Source organism: Epinephelus fuscoguttatus, linkage group LG18 (genome assembly GCF_011397635.1).
Source record: "Epinephelus fuscoguttatus linkage group LG18, E.fuscoguttatus.final_Chr_v1".
NCBI classification, from domain to species: domain Eukaryota; kingdom Metazoa; phylum Chordata; class Actinopteri; order Perciformes; family Serranidae; genus Epinephelus; species Epinephelus fuscoguttatus.
Window position 1 is genome coordinate 40561056 of NC_064769.1, and position 17224 is coordinate 40578279.

General features: G+C 41.2%; 2 protein-coding genes across 5 annotated transcripts; one reads left to right on the forward strand and one right to left on the reverse strand.

Annotated features, from left to right (window-relative positions):
- Positions 1-2: 2 nt before the first annotated feature.
- cfap53 (cilia and flagella associated protein 53) lies at positions 3-16668 on the reverse strand. The gene is made up of 7 exons (XM_049603736.1): positions 16511-16668; positions 15552-15781; positions 13883-13958; positions 8299-8517; positions 7467-7683; positions 7276-7378; positions 3-5433 (listed from the first exon to the last, which is right to left on the reverse strand). Exons 1-7 carry the CDS (start codon positions 16577-16579, stop codon positions 5142-5144), a joined length of 1206 nt encoding a protein of 401 aa, XP_049459693.1. The 5' UTR covers positions 16580-16668; the 3' UTR covers positions 3-5141.
- LOC125905942 (eukaryotic translation initiation factor 3 subunit A-like) lies at positions 14105-15502 on the forward strand. Of its 4 annotated transcripts, none has more exons than XR_007451718.1 (3): positions 14105-14166; positions 14388-14579; positions 14650-14906. XR_007451718.1 is itself a non-coding variant. In XM_049604273.1 (3 exons), the coding sequence occupies exons 1-3, from the start codon at positions 14153-14155 to the stop codon at positions 15333-15335; spliced, it is 906 nt and encodes a 301-aa protein (XP_049460230.1). In that variant the 5' UTR covers positions 14111-14152; the 3' UTR covers positions 15336-15502. The 4 variants fall into 4 exon arrangements, 1 of the variants encoding a protein (XP_049460230.1); XR_007451719.1 differs by having other exon boundaries at positions 14692-14906; XM_049604273.1 differs by adding an exon at positions 14916-15502 and having other exon boundaries at positions 14111-14166; positions 14388-14859.
- Positions 16669-17224: the final 556 nt, after the last annotated feature.

Consider the following 17224-nt stretch of genomic DNA (forward strand, 5'->3'; position numbering starts at 1 on the left):
TTTTTTATTGTATACTTCATGTATTTTGTTCAAAATGAGGCAAATACACACATAAGAACATGAAATGACGGTGAAACACATTGATTTCGGATCGCAGTGACAGCTGACTGGACAGATAAGACACCAGACTAAACTAAGCCTGGTTGTTAACCTGGTCGGGACCAGGCTGAGTGCACAGAATAAATCTCCATGGCAACATATATGTGCCTCTGCTTTCGAACAACCGAATCAACGCTAAGTTAAACCAGGATAACCAACATATCCCGGCTTAATCCCTTATCTAGGTTTCGAACAACAGGGCTCAGGTCCACCAGCCACAGGGTGAAGCTCATGGGGCCAGCAGGAGGACAAAGGAAAGGAGGACTCTGATGACAGTGAGGTAGAACTTGACAAGCTGTTGTGTGAGCTCAAAAGCCAGGGCTCACAACTCTAGTATTGTCCATGCTGGAATAGTGTTCAAATATTCAAATAGTGTTCCTATTCATACTGTTGTGTTTGTTGCTGTTGTTGTTTACTGACACCGTTACATTATATACATGAGAAAAGAGTGACAAGAAAAGAAGGGAGAAGGAGAGTCATTTGACTTTGCAGTTCTTCTTTATCATGTTCTTTCATTGTGTCTTAATATTCCAAATACAGTAAAAAATAGTTGTTTAAATAAAGTTGTTTTGAACTTGGGGAAAAAAACAAACCCAAAAAAACCTCAACAGCAGGCGGCAACAACACAGGATCCCAGTCCCCAGACGCACAACATGGAAGAGGACCAGCACAGCCAACCAAAACCTGTTCAAAAGGCTCTGCAGCACCGTCATCCTCTGACACAGTGTCTTTGAACCGACTGCATGAAGTAGGATCTGCCGTCGGCTCCGTCACCAACTGAGCATCATCAGGAGCAATGTCTAACCGAGGGTCAGAACTCACTTTTGGAGCAACACAAACTCGGCCCCAGCTAGATCATTTCCAAGGAGCAACGAAACATCATTTGGAAGCTGTGGGGAAAGAGCAACCACAACTTCACCAGATACCAAGTCGGAGTTCAGTGTCAGTGTGTGTAGGGGTAGGGGCAAAAATCTCATTACCAAACCCCTTAACCAAAGCATAGGAACCAAGAAAAGACTGGTCACTATATGGGAGAGCATCAGAGTCTGAAAAGCTCCAGTGTCTCGCCATATTCTTTTAGAGCCAACTCCCTGTGCCATCGCTGGATTGCAGCCTCAGATGCAACAGGGGACACAGGCATGACAAACTCAGCTGCTGGAGGAGACGGTTTCAACACGCCTCTACTCATAAGCTCTTTTTTAATCGAATCTTTAATGTTCTTTTTCAGCTTTTTATCATCATTAGAAATTTCAATATCATAGCTAGATGCCAGCTGAAGAAGTTATTCTTTGGTGAACTCTCGAGAACGTCTTCACAAGGCTGTGCAAGGAAATCATCAAGAGTTGCCACTGTTTCAGCAAAGTTTGCTTGACAAGTTTCACTGCCTTAAGGGACACACATAAAGCAATCACACACACAATGGGGCTTCACACAAAGCAACCACTGCTGCTCCTTTAGCTATGCATACAGCACAAAACACAAGACGGGTCCAACACAGCACACAGCTGACACAAGATGGCTACACTACCATCCAATGTAGACAACTATTACCCTTCAAGCCAGCAAGGCAGCACAAAAGATTACTTGCCCCACACAAGCACAGAATTGAGCTTGCTAGTAATCAGGGTTATGCACAAGGTCACAGAAACACTCAGGGTAATATTCATCTACACAAGCCCACACTGAGCTCAACACAAAAGCCACTAAACACACTAAAGTTAGGATCATGGACCCAACACAGTGCCACTCCTGGCACAACTCACCTAACTTCACGAATGCTCTCTCTTCCCTCCCTCCAGATGAACAAACAAACAGGGAGCATGGCTGTCAAGTTCAAACCACAAAACCAGTGCAACACAGAGCAGAGTGGAGCAACCCTGGACACCTGCCTCACCAGACTAAAACCTAAGTATCTTCTGAGGTTACCAGGCTTGAGGCGGCTTTAAACGCAAAAACCAAAGCTCCACAGAAAGCCAAAACACAGCCAACTGCAGAAGCTTGGAGCGTGCCCCTACCCAGGATACCCTCGAAAACAAAAAAGGAAAAACAACAAAAGAGTGAACCGTTGGAAGGATCAAAGTCCAGCTGGAACACTCGCCCTACATAACCAGGGAGCTCTAGCACTGAAATGTGTGGCCTACAGATGACAACCATACTCGCCAAACCAAACCCAAACCAGAAAGGAGAGAAGCACACAGCCTCCACACTCCAGCAAGCAACAAAGGAACACCAAGGAACCAACAGAAATCTAGGGGAAATGATCAGAAATGGACGAGCCCCCATTATGTTGCAACCCTGGCTCACGGGAAGCAACACAATGAAAATGGTGGGACCAAAAACTGAATGCAAGACTGTTTGTTAAGTAAGGTAGCAGTAAGAAACCCAAAACAAAGGGACAAACAGCCTGGAGTGCTGCAGCATGGCCTGCAGCTGGTGAGAGAGAGAGAGACAGAAGGAGGCGTGGCTTGCCTTTTAAACCTGGGGGTCATGTGACCACAGGCTGCTTCAGGAACTCAGAGAACCTGGAGGAAAATAAGAAACACAAGCAGGGCACAAACATAATACAAAACACAATACATGACATAATATATGAGACCTGTAACAGTGATAACAGGTGAAAGTAGCATGCACATCCCAAAAAAATGTAATGCTGGGTGCTGGACCACAAAGTAAGTATGGAATATGTAAACACAAATGACAAGTTCCTAGACCCATAGAAATGAAGCACACGGACCACACACATCATAAAAAAGGCCTCAAGTCAAAATCAACATTAAGCCCTTTGGGAACTTGTCATTTGTGTTTACATTGTTCCCTCAGTAGCTGGTATGATGTTGGATTTGATTGTTTTCTGCTACTACTGTGTGAGCCATGTTTCTCATATTGTCTGCACTTGCCATAACGCTGTGTTCGATATTTATTAGAGACGCCTCTACAGAACATTTTTTTCCCCTTTTTAATATCGCATAAATTTATGATGGTCTTCACCTGATGTTCTCTTTATGTGATATTTAAAGTGTGTGGGATTTGTTCATATTTATATTTGCACTGCAGGCCTTATACCTGCGCATATTCTTAAAGATTTTCTGATAGAACCTTCTTAAAGAATCTTTGTAAAGTGCATTTAAAGATTGTTTCTCATCAATCAGAAATATATTTTTCTTTTCTGTTTGATAATTATGATTATTGTTCTCACACCTGTGGTTTATTCACTTGATTGTGTCAGGTGACCCTGAGGGGTTGTGTGTGTATATATGGAGGTGTATTCACATTCACTTTATGTCTGATGAAGGGCAGGGGCCCGAAACGTAACACATAAATAAATTGTTCAAGGAGCAGCTTCTGGTGTGCGGACTTGATCTTTTATTCCACCTGTAACAGTGATGTCATCACAATGTAAAGTCTATGAGCTGAGCAGGGACCCGTGGGCGGGGGGGTGACAGCCGAGCACAGCTGAACACAGCTGACTTCCTGTTTAGCACTCCGCTAACTTGAGTGGAGATAAAATGGTTTAATCTCGCGGCTCTTTAGACTTTCCAAACGTCATCAGACTGAACAGATCAAATCGTGATCATGAGACGAGTCGTCTCTCAGGAGCTGTGACACTCAAAACATGTATCCACACAGACCTGTCTTTCATGATGTGAGTCAATGGGAAAAGTCTTTTTGGGCATCACGTGACATCACACCACTGTTTGGCCACTACAAAAAACTGGCCTCAAAGCGTGGTTGACCTCCTGTGGGCCAGTGTCAAGTTATTATCATACATCTGTGACGCAAACAACAGGTGACGAAGGAAACACAGAACAATGGAGCAACAGTGAAGTCCAGGTTTACTGAGCAGATACGTGACGGAGGAAACAAAACCTGATTTTGACTCGTCAAAACAAAAGTGACGTTCCTGCGCCAAATGTCAGCCGGCTCACAGTCTGATTTACAGTCGTCCAACAAAAGTTAAAAAGCAGCACAATGTTTGTGATTCATGCTCCAGTGACAGGCTTCAGTCGTCTCCACGGCTCTGCCCAAAGTTTTGTGTGGTCAAGTTTAGTGTAATCTGCACAGACAGCTGTAAACGTGTTTTAACATATCAACTGTGTCTTTATTGACTGATCAGCTCACAGTACGTCTGTGAGCAACCGACTGACTCTATTTAGAACCAAGATGGCCGCTTCGGGACTTCGCTCTCTCCTTCTCCTGGTTTAGTTAGATTTTTTAGCTTTCTGCTGCCCCTCACTGGTCACCTCCACCAGAGAGGAACTCCCACACATTGATCAGTCCTGCACTGGTGCTGGTGAGGCTACGGCAGCGGAGATTACGCGCTCTGCTCCCGTCTATACACCTGGCAAATGTCCACTCTTTGGCAAATAAGATGGAGGAGTTGCTGCTGCTCACTCATAAAAACTCGGACTTAAGCACATCTGCCGCCCTGTGTTTCACCGAATCGTAATTTTCATCAATGAAATCCACACTGGTCGTCCGCAACATAACAGAACTCTACAGGTGAGCAATGTTGAAAATATTTCTGTTGAGCAACTCTTCAAACTGTTGAAACATAAATCAGGCTTCACAGGACGGCACGTCAGCGTTTGGATCAGCCATGTGAATGCAAACAGGATAAAACCCCCGACGGGGTGCAGCCCTCAGGAAGTCCTCACAGCTGTTGATACTGGAAACACTTGTGAAGTGCTTAACTTAACTTTTAAGAAGCTAAACAGACGAAAGAGAAGAGCATACTCTTGGCAGCAGCAGCCACGTTCTTTATTTCAACTCTGGTTAACAACAACAACCAACAGTCAGCAGCGCCCTCTGCTGACTAGTGCGCAAGTGCAGCTCAAATGATCACAATAAACTGGCTTATGCCACAACACTCACTTTTCTTTGGAACATAAATGTTGAGGTCTGGAAGCTGTTATCTAGAAGTCGTTTGGTTGTGTCTCGTTACAGGGTTCCTACAGTTTAACACAGGTTTGGAGACTCTGTAAGGATCTGTGGGAACTCTGGGTGAAAGGACTGAAGGTGAAGCTCACAATGTGGACAGACTTTTATTCATATAAACCATCAGAGTAACGTGGGGCTGCGCAGGCTGACCCTGTGTGTCGCTGTCTGGAGGCAGACCTGGTGCATCCCTCTGTTCGTCTGAACGGATGGGGGGCGCTGGCGTGAGACGTAGGTCTGGACAGGATGTGGTCTTTCCTCTGTTCGTACAGCTGCTGCAGGATCACACCCTGCTGCTGCTCCCTCTCCTCCTGAGCTCTCTGCTCACTGTGGCGCCACTGCTGAGCCTCGATCTGAGCCTTCAGGTCGGCCTGGTACGCCTCGGAGCTCTGCTTCTGACTGAGAGGACCAACACAGACCAGGACTGTAACTGACGGACACATTCAGTGATCAATCAACAGTGTCGCACTGAAAGGAGAATTACCACCTTACCAATTCTGTTCCTGAGATATGATGTTAAACATGATGATGTCACAGTCAAGCTGACCTTTGACCTTTGACCTTCATGATTTTATCCTGTTTGACATTTGTGTGTAGTCGGGTTGCAGCCATGTACCAGCGATATTTACAGTGATATGAAAGTTATCATAGTCATAGAGTATCATAGAGTTTTTTTTGTCATTAGAGATTTTAACACAAACGTCCAAAAAAACGTCCAACAAAATGTTTCAAGTTTCAGTTCTTGCAGTAAAATATCTGTTCAACCATTTCGTGATACTCTCTGAGATGGTTATCGTACTATGAGTCTCACACTGTCGCAGCCCAAGTGCGACATTTTGTCATAATTAATGATTATGACCTGAGTTAAGGCCAAAACCACGTTTTGTGAGGTCACAGTAACCTAAGTGCATCATGTAAAAAAAGTGCTGGGATGAAGCGCCCTGCCAACACTTTTCTCTGGAGGGACTGTTTTTATCTTTGATGGCCAGAAGACAAAGGAGGGGGTGTCAGCGTCTGTGATATATCGTCTCATATCCATCACAGGCCTCATAAACTGGCCTCTAGCACTACCGTAAGAAACCTCGGAGTAACATTTGATCAAGATTTGTCTTTTAATTCTCATTTAAAACAAACCTCACGGACTGCATTTTTTCATCTGCGTAATATTGCGAAAATTAGGCCTATCCTGACCCGAAAAGATGCAGAAAAATTGGTCCACGCTTTTGTTACCTCAAGGCTGGATTACTGTAACTCTCTATTATCAGGTAGCTCTAGTAAGTCCTTAAAAACTCTCCAGCTAATTCAGAATGCAGCAGCACGTGTACTAACAGGAACTAAGAAACGAGATCATATTTCTCCTGTTTTAGCTTCTCTGCACTGGCTCCCTGTAAAATCCAGAATTGAATTTAAAATCCTAGTGTTAACTTATAAAGCTCTAAATGGTCAAGCTCCGTCATATCTTAGAGAGCTCATAGTGCCATATTATCCCACCAGAACACTGCGCTCTGAGAACGCAGGGTTACTCGTGGTCCCTAAAGTCTCCAAAAGTAGATCAGGAGCCAGAGCCTTCAGCTATCAGGCTCCTCTCCTGTGGAATCATCTTCCTGTTACGCTCCGGGAGGCAGACACCGTCTCCACATTTAAGACTAGACTTAAGACTTTCCTCTTTGATAAAGCTTATAGTTAGGGCTGGCTCAGGCTTGCCCTGTACCAGCCCCTAGTTAGGCTGACTTAGGCCTAGTCTGCCGGAGGACCCCCCTATAATACACTGGGCACCTTCTCTCTCTCTCTCTCCTTCTCTCTCTCTCTCTCTCTCTCTCTCTCTCTCTCTCTGTCTCATTGTGTCATGTGGATTACTGTTAATTTATCATGCTGATCTGTTCTGTACGACATCTATTGCTCGTCTGTCCGTCCTGGAAGAGGGATCCCTCCTCAGTTGCTCTTCCTGAGGTTTCTACCGTTTTTTCCCCGTTAAAGGGTTTTTTGGGGAGTTTTTCCTGATCAGGTGTGAGGGTCATAAGGACAGAGGGATGTCGTATGCTGTAAAGCCCTGTGAGGCAAATTGTGATTTGTGATATTGGGCTTTATAAATAAAATTGATTGATTGATTGATTGATAAACTGAATCCAACTGAAATCATGTGGCGGCAGAATTTGTGACATCATCAAACATCAAACAGTCCAAATAAACAATAATCAGATTTGATCTACAACCTGATCAGAGAGCGTGTCCTGGACTCACCATCTCCTGTCCTCCTCCTCCATCAGCTTCATCTCCTCCATCACTCTGTTCAGCTCGTCTCTCTCTGCAGACAGCTCCGCCTGTTTCTGTGTGTTCAGGTCCACTGCAACACACACACACACACACAAAACTAAGGAACTACTTTCAGCAGTGGAGTAATAATTACATCTGACAGAGAGCGTGTCTCTTACGTTTGTGTTGGATCTGCAGACGTCGAGCCTCCATCACCTCCTCCATCAGTCTGTTTCTGGCCTCTCGCTGCAGTCGGCTCTGCTCCTCTCTTTTAGCCCAAACCTCCTTCAGTTTCTCCTCCATCAGCTGCTCCGTCTCCTCCTCCTCCCTCCTCTGCTTCTGTAGCTCCTCAGACAAATACTGCCGGTACCTCCGCTGCTCCTCACGCAGCTCAGCCTGAACAACACAGAGTACAGCGGGGAGGTCGACATGTTTCAGATATTCAAAAACAGGCTGCTCCTCCATCAGCTTTTAGCAAACAGGCTCACGCTGTGTGGTGGCGAGCCCAAAGGTCTGTCAGGTCAGCTGGAGACGGTTGTTACACAGTCAGTTCACATGTTATAGTCCACATGGTCTCAGGTGTTTTTGATTATACACACACACACACACACACACACACACACACACACACACACTGCTTGTTGTATCTAAACAGTAACGTACTTCATCCATCTGTTGCAGGCTCACTGTTTCATTTCATGTTATATTCATAATGAACTGTTGTGAAACAGTAGCTTTATAAAGGTTTGATTTTTTTCAGCACTTTAAACTCCTTCATATTATTTCTCATGACAGAGGATCCTCCTGGACTAACTACATGGGAGGCTGAGCAGTGTGACGCTAACGGTAAAAACTAAAAGACTCAAAAGCTCCTTTTTTTTTTTTGAAAGCCTATCATTAACTCTGGGGACCACCCGCCCCCCCACACAGTGACAGTCTGTGATGGGGTTGGCTGTCACAGTGTGTCAGAGAGTCTTTGATGGTTAATCACAGGTAAAGTCTGGGATTTACCTTCTTGTGAGCAGCTTCCTGTTTGTCATCAGTTTCCTGTTGGAGCAGCGTCTGCAGGATGTTCATGTCCAGCTGCAGCTCATCCTGCTGCTCTCGAGCCAGACGCTTCATCTTCAGCCGCAGACACTGATCCAGCTGCCGCCGTCTTCCCTGCTGCTGCTGCAGCGTCGTCTGCTGCTGGCGCTGCTGCTGCAGCTGCTGCATCTGCTGCTGCTGCAGCTGGTGGAGACAAGATGAGACTCATCTGAGGGGTATTCCAGGTAGGAGGTTCAACAAACTCTGAGTCTAACCCTGAACTCTGAGTTACCGGTTCCAGAACAGCTGATCTGAGTTAGTTCAGTCAACTCTGAGTATGTTCACTCTGAGTTAAGCCGACAATAAAAAGCCATCATCAATGGAGCTCCGACTCCACGATTCACCATGGCAACAGGTCAATAAAAGACAGCGCCTCCATTTTAATCCAGTGGATGTAGAGATATTAATGCATGTGTAGCAGACGGTGCACGTTTATCTTTAAAAGAAGAGCCTGAGTCAGAGCGAGGAAAGTGTCAATAAGTTAACCATAAAGTTAATAAAAAAGTTTATTCATCATTTATCAGACTTACATTTCCTTAATGAAGATAAAGTGGTGGAATCTGACTGTGTATCAGGCTGTAGATACATTACATTATATTAATAATATATCATAATATATTTGTTCAGGTTTAATCTGATGGGGAAAAACACAGGAGGCAGAAGATTTCAAACATATAGGCTAGGCTATAGATCAAAGACATAAAGACATGACTGTAAACTCACAGTCTGACCCAGTAATAATATGTTTGGTGATTTGCACCTGAAAAGACGTTGAGGTTAAAATACAGTAGATTTGAAAATGCTGCACATCTATTTGTATCTTGACTCAACAGCATTCAGTGACTTTATTTCAGCTACAAATGTAGTAAATGTAAAGACAGTGAAATGCTGCACCATTGCTCACTCAGAAATATGAACATATAATCCCCAATATTAGGCTATAGGAGTTATGTTCCATCAGTGCGACCAGTGACATCAGTGATAGAGATCATTAGTCACTGATACTACGTGTCTAAAGCTTCATACCCATTTTAACATTTAAATAATTAGACCTACACATTATGTGCAATAAACATGTGGGAGCTGCTCTGACAGACTGACAGTCTGATCCTTGTGCACAGTGTTATAAAAATAATAAATATAAAAAGGACAGAGGTTTGATTCTGAGCTGAGGGTGAATTCTCGCTGTGTAATATTTGAATGTAAAGACAAAAGCTGATGTCCAAAGAAATGACTGATGTGCATAAATTCAGTAACTTCAGACAGTCCTGAGTAACAAACTAATATCCAGCAGGATTTAGACTGTGACAGACGGTAAATCTCCGCTAATGAACGCGCTTTGATACAAGCTTTGACACGGACTGAATGAATGAGGAAATGAAACAGCCTGTAAGAGGGAGGAGACAGAGAGAAACCTAACCAGCGAGCAGGTTATGTTCACAGACTCAGTTGCCATGGTGACTGACTCAGAGTTTGATCTACCTCTCTTTCTGGAACTGAAAACCCAGAGTTTCCCTCATTTCATGCTCAACATACTCAGAGTTTTCACTAAACCCGCTTTCTGGAATACCCCTCTGGACAACAACAACACTTCACTGTTATTAATTGATTATTCTGAAAATGAATGCATCTCATGATAAGTCATTTAATCTTGCTGGTGTTTACAGACCACCATCGGCTGTTGCTGGTGCGATTGGTGCTTTGGCTGATTTGCTCACTCAGTTTGAGCATTCTGAGCTACTGATCCTGGGTGACCTAAACCAGACCTGGTTGTCAAATGATTCATCCAGTTTAAAGTAGTTGTGTGCAAATTTCAATCTGTCACAACTGAAGAACCAATTAGACCAAATTTAAAGGACCCATCAAAGTCTACCCTGATTAACTTCATTGTTTCAAATAGGAAGGAAAACATGACTGCTTGTCCTAAGCACAAAGCTTTCTGTAATAGTTTTTAAAGAGGATGAAACTTCTTGTAATAGTTTCTAAAGAGAATGAAACTTTTGGTAATAGTTTTTAAAGAGGATGAAACTTTTGGTAATAATTTTTAATGAGAATGAAACTTTTTGTAATAGTTTTTAAAGAGAATGAAACTTTTTGTAATAGTTTCTAATGAGAATGAAACTTTTGGTAATAGTTTTTAAAGAGAATGAAACTTTTTGTAATAGTTTCTAATGAGAATGAAACTTTTGGTAATAGTTTTTAAAGAGAATGAAACTTTTGGTAACAATTTTTAAAGAGAATGAAACTTTTTGTAATAGTTTCTAATGAGAATGAAACTTTTGGTAATAGTTTTTAATGAGAATGAAACTTTTGGTAATAATTTTTAAAGAGAATGAAACTTTTGGTAATAGTTTTTAAAGAGGATGAAACTTTTGGTAATAGTTTTTAATGAGAATGAAACTTTTGGTAATAGTTTTTAAAGAGAATGAAACTTTTTGTAATAGTTTCTAATGAGAATGAAACTTTTGGTAATAGTTTTTAATGAGAATGAAACTTTTGGTAATAATTTTTAAAGAGGATGAAACTTTTTATAATAGTTTTTAAAGAGAATGAAACTTTTTGTAATAGTTTTTAAAGACAGTGAAACTTTTGGTAATAGTTTTTAAAGAGAATGAAACTTTTGGTAAAAGTTTTTAATGAGAATGAAACTTTTTGTAAGAGTTTTTAAAGAGGATGAAACTTTTTGTAATAGTTTCTAATGAGAATGAAACTTTTTGTAATAGTTTTTAAAGAGGATGAAACTTTTGGTAATAATTTTTAATGAGAATGAAACTTTTTGTAATAGTTTCTAATGAGAATGAAACTTTTTGTAATAGTTTTTAAAGAGAATAAAACTTTTTGTAATAGTTTTTAAAGAGAACGAAACTTTTGGTAATAGTTTTTAAAGAGAATGAAACTTTTGGTAATAGTTTTTAATGAGAATGAAACTTTTGGTAATAGTTTTTAATGAGAATGAAACTTTTCGTAATAATTTTTAAAGAGGTTGAAACTTTTTATAATAGTTTTTAAAGAGAATGAAACTTTTGGTAATAGTTTTTAATGAGAATGAAACTTTTGGTAATAGTTTTTAAAGAGAATGAAACTTTTGGTAAAAGTTTTTAATGAGAATGAAACTTTTTGTAAGAGTTTTTAAAGAGGATGGAACTTTTTGTAATAATTTTTAATGAGAATGAAACTTTTGGTAATAATTTTTAAAGAGAATGAAACTTTTTGTAATAGTTTCTAATGAGAATGAAACTTTTTGTAATAGTTTTTAAAGAGAATGAAACTTTTGGTAATAATTTTTAAAGAGAATGAAACTTTTGGTAATAGTTTTTAAAGAGGATGAAACTTTTGGTAAAACATTTTTAATGAGAATGAAACTTTTTGTAATAGTTTCTAATGAGAATGAAACTTTTTGTAATAGTTTTTAAAGAGAATAAAACTTTTTGTAATAGTTTCTAATGAGAATGAAACTTTTGGTAATAGTTTTTAATGAGAATGAAACTTTTGGTAATAATTTTTAAAGAGAAGGAAACTTTTGTAATAGTTTTAAAGAGGAATGAAACTTTTGTAATAGTTTTTAAAGAGAATGAAACTTTTGTAATAGTTTTTAATGAGTATGAAACTTTTGGTAATAATTTTTAATGAGAATGAAACTTTTGGTAATAGTTTTTAAAGAGAATGAAACTTTTTGTAATAGTTTCTAATGAGAATGAAACTTTTGGTGATAGTTTTTAATGAGAATGAAACTTTGGTAATAATTTTTAAAGAGAATGAAACTTTTTATAATAGTTTTTAAAGAGAATGAAACTTTTGGTAATAGTTTTTAATGAGAATGAAACTTTTGGTAATAATTTTTAAAGAGAATGAAACTTTTGGTAATAGTTTTTAAAGAGGATGAAACTTTTGGTAATAGTTTCTAATGAGAATGAAACTTTCTGTAATAGTTTCTAATGAGAATGAAACTTTTTGTAAGAGTTTTTAAAGAGGTTGAAACTTTTTATAATAGTTTTTAATGAGAATGAAACTTTTTGTAATAGTTTTTAATGAGAATGAAACTTTTTGTAATAGTTTCTAATGAGAATGAAACTTTCTGTAAGAGTTTTTAAAGAGGTTGAAACTTTTTATAATAGTTTTTAATGAGAATGAAACTTTTTGTAATAGTTTTTAAAGACAGTGAAACTTTTGGTAATAGTTTTTAAAGAGAATGAAACTTTTTGTAATAGTTTCTAATGAGAATGAAACTTTTTGTAATAGTTTTTAAAGAGGATGAAACTTTTTGTAATAGTTTCTAATGAGAATGAAACTTTTTGTAATAGTTTTTAATGAGAATGAAACTTTTGGTAATAGTTTTTAATGAGAATGAAACTTTTCGTAATAATTTCTAATGAGAATGTAATGCATTTACAATAGTTTTTAAAGAGGTGAAACTTTTATAATAGTTTTTAAAGAGAATGAAACTTTTTTGTAATAGTTTTTAAGAGAATGAAACTTTTGGTAATAGTTTTTAATGAGAATGAAACTCCTCTGCTTGTAATAGTTTTTAATGAGAATGAAACTTTTGTAATAATTTTTAATGAGAATGAAACTTTTATCAATATTTTTAAAGAGAATGAAACTTTTTGTAATAGTTTCTAATGAGAATGAAACTTTTTGTAATCGTTTTTAATGAGAATGAAACTTTTGGTAATACTTTTTAAAGAGAATGAAACTTTTGGTAATAGTTTTAAGAGAATGAAACTTTGTGAAACATTTTTAAAGAGAATGAAACTTTTTGTAATAGTTTCTAATGAGAATGAAACTTTTTGTAATAGTTTTTAAAGAGAATAAAACTTTTTGTAATAGTTTCTAATGAGAATGAAACTTTTGGTAATAGTTTTTAATGAGAATGAAACTTTTGGTAATAATTTTTAAAGAGAATGAAACTTTTTGTAATAGTTTTTAAAGAGGATGAAACTTTTTGTAATAATTTTTAAAGAGAATGAAACTTTTTGTAATAGTTTTTAAAGAGGATGAAACTTTTGGTAATAATTTTTAATGAGAATGAAACTTTTGGTAATAGTTTTTAAAGAGAATGAAACTTTTTGTAATAGTTTCTAATGAGAATGAAACTTTTGGTGATAGTTTTTAATGAGAATGAAACTTTGGTAATAATTTTTAAAGAGAATGAAACTTTTTGTAATAGTTTTTAAAGAGAATGAAACTTTTTGTAATAGTTTCTAATGAGAATGAAACTTTTGGTGATAGTTTTTAATGAGAATGAAACTTTTGGTAATAGTTTTTAAAGAGGATGAAACTTTTGGTAATAGTTTCTAATGAGAATGAAACTTTCTGTAATAGTTTCTAATGAGAATGAAACTTTCAGAATGAAACGAATGAAACTTTAATAGTTTGATGGAGACAGACAGGTGGGGACAGACATGACAGACAGATGGGGACAGACAGGTGACAGACAGGATGGGACAGACAGGTGGGGACAGACAGTGATGGAGACAGACAGGATGGGGACAGACAGGTGGGGACAGACAGACAGGACGGGGGACAGGTGGGTGACAGGTGGTGGGGAGACACAGGTGGGGACAGACAGATGAGACAGACAGTTGCTGATATGGGGACAGACAGATGGGGACAGACAGATGAGACAGACATGAGACAGACAGGTGACAGACAGATGGAGACAGACACGTGGGGACAGACAGGTGGGGACAGACAGTTGGTGACAGACAGTTGGTGACAGACAGGTGGGGACAGACAGGTGGGGACAGACAGATGGGGACAGACAGGTGGGGACAGACAGATGGAGACAGACAGGTGGGGACAGACAGATGGAGACAGACAAGTGGGGACAGACAGGTGGGGACAGACAGGTGGAGACAGACAGATGGGGACAGACATCTGGGGACAGACAGGTGGGACAGACAGATGGAGACAGACAGGTGGGGACAGACAGATGGAGACAGTCGACAGGTGGGGACAGACAGATCAGACAGTCAGACAGGTAGACATGAGGACAGACAGATGGAGACAGACAGGTGGGGACAGACAGATGGGGACAGACAGATGGAGACAGACAAGTGGGGACAGACAGGTGGGGACAGACAGATGGAGACAGACAGGTGGGGACAGACAGTTGGGGACAGACAGATGGAGACAGACAGGTGGGGACAGACAGGTGGGGACAGACAGAGGGAGACAGGTGGGGACAGACAGTTGGGGACAGACAGGTGGGGACAGACAGATGGAGACAGACAGGTGGGGACAGACAGTTGGGGACAGACAGATGGAGACAGACAGGTGGGGACAGACAGATGGAGACAGACAGGTGGGGACAGACAGGTGGGGACAGACAGATGGAGACAGACAGGTGGGGACAGACAGGTGGGGACAGACAGATGGAGACAGACAGGTGGGGACAGACAGGTGGGGACAGACAGATGGAGACAGACAGGTGGGGACAGACAGGTGGGGACAGACAGATGGAGACAGACAGGTGGGGACAGACAGGTGGGGACAGACAGATGGAGACAGACAGGTGGGGACAGACAGGTGGAGACAGACAGGTGGGGACAGACAGGTGGGGACAGACAAGTGGGGACAGACAGGTGGGGACAGACAGATGGAGACAGACAGGTGGGGAGAGACAGGTGGGGACAGACAGATGGAGACAGACAGGTGGGGACAGACAGATGGAGACAGACAGGTGGGGACAGACAGGTGGGGACAGACAGGTGGGGACAGACAGGTGGGGACAGACAGGTGGGGACAGACAGATGGAGACAGACAGATGGAGACAGACAAGTGGGGACAGACAGGTGGGGACAGATAGGTGGGGACAGACAGGTGGGGACAGACAGGTGGGGACAGACAGGTGGGGACAGATAGGTGGGGACGGACAGATGGAGACAGACAGGTGGGGACAGACAGGTGGGGACAGACAGATGGAGACAGACAAGTGGGGACAGACAGGTGGGGACAGATAGGTGGGGACGGACAGGTGGGGACAGACAGGTGGGGACAGATAGGTGGGGACGGACAGATGGAGACAGACAGGTGGGGACAGACAGATGGAGACAGACAGAGTAATTGTACACTGTGATATTGCTTCTTTTGCTCCAGTAAAGATCTGAGAACTCGTGCCCGCTGTAGAGAGACATTATGAGACCAGACGAGGTAAAAGTGTCCCTCCACAGACGAACCTGTCCCTCCTCTCGTCCACGTGGATCTTCTGTTGGTCCAGAGCAGCTCGGACTTGTCTCTCGATGGTTCCTGTCAGGAAACGGCGCTCTGAACTCTTCAGCCATGAAGTCTTGATGTCACAGCTCCGCTGGGACTTAGCGAAGTCCAGGACTTTGTCTCGAGCAGCGTCTTGTTTCTGTCTGTCCAGGATCAGCTGGTCCGCAGGTCTCTGGGACGGGAACTTTGCTCTCTGAGACAAAACAAAGACATTCATTATAATCTGAGATTTGAATTAACTACTACAGGAGGACTGTCCCGTCCTGTCCACACCCACCAATCATGTCTGACAAAGACTTTAATAACTCACTGAGCAGCACGTTAGCTTTAAATTATTAAATAATATGAAATCATATGATGCATGTTAATAAATATAAATGTATTTGTGATTTATTTTCTCGTCTGTATCGATTAGTATTTCTGTAACTGAATTTATGCACAATAAAGACAGTTGGGAAAAAAACACTTCCACTGTTATGCTGTTGCTACGGCAACAGCTTTGGTCCGTGTTTACTTCCTGTCAGCTGATGCATCAACAAACATTCCGACAGGAAACACAGAGACGCATTTAAGGTTCATGTTGCCACGTTACAAAAGATGTTTCACAAAAACTAATTCAAGTCAACCAGCTGCAGAGGACACAACATGAATCCACCCACAGTCTGTTAGCTCCATGCTAACTCATAATGGGAGTTATCATAAACGCGCTAACGCAAATTAGCATCGCGAGAACACGATCGTAATAAACGGTTTGAGTTCACCTGAACATTAAACAACATGTTTGATCTCATTTACAGACATGGCGTCCTCTGCTCTGCTGATGACGTCACACCGTCAGCTCGGTACTGCTGTTACTGTGATCCCCGTGGACTGTTTGTCCGGTCCCGCCCCTCGTGATGAGTGGAGCGTGTCGGTGTCTCACCACGGCCACGGAGTGAGGCGTCGGTCCCGTTATCTCCCGACATCTTGTTCTTCTTTGACTCAGCAGCATTTTAAACAGCTGATCTTCAGTCTCTCTGCAGTCACACACACGGGCTGCACGTAGCCATGGCAACCACAAACACACCTGGACTAACTTCCGTTTCCGTTTTTCCTTTGGGGCCGTTCTTTACTTATCTTAACTTTTAATATTAAATGTGTTTTATTAATTTACAGTTTCTGGCTATGATAAATGGTTTTAAAGAAAACGTGCCATGTTTTCTATTCAAATCTGCAGTAAGATAAATACAAACATTTAAATTTGTGTGCGCCTCCACTAAGCCAAAACAGGGAGAACAGGACGAGACGAACTGCAGGAGGTGTGAGGGGTCAGCTGATGGCGGATCCGGTCTATTTTTGTATTGAAAAATGCCATCAGTGAGTTACAGTAATCAGTTGAGTAAAAATGTGGAGGAAGAGAGTCGGGTAGGCGGAGGGTGTTGGTGACCAGTGAGAATAGTGCCCGATTAATTCAGCATAGTATTGTGATTTTGCTTTGGAGAGAGTCCTCGTAAAACAGAATTACGGCTGTGGTACATCTGCTTGTGAATAGTGAGACCAGTTTTCCTGTAGAGCCGTTCCAGTTGGCGTCCTGTGGCTTTGAGTTGGCGTAGATGGGATGAGAACCAGGAGGCAGAGTGGGTGAAGGATACAGTCC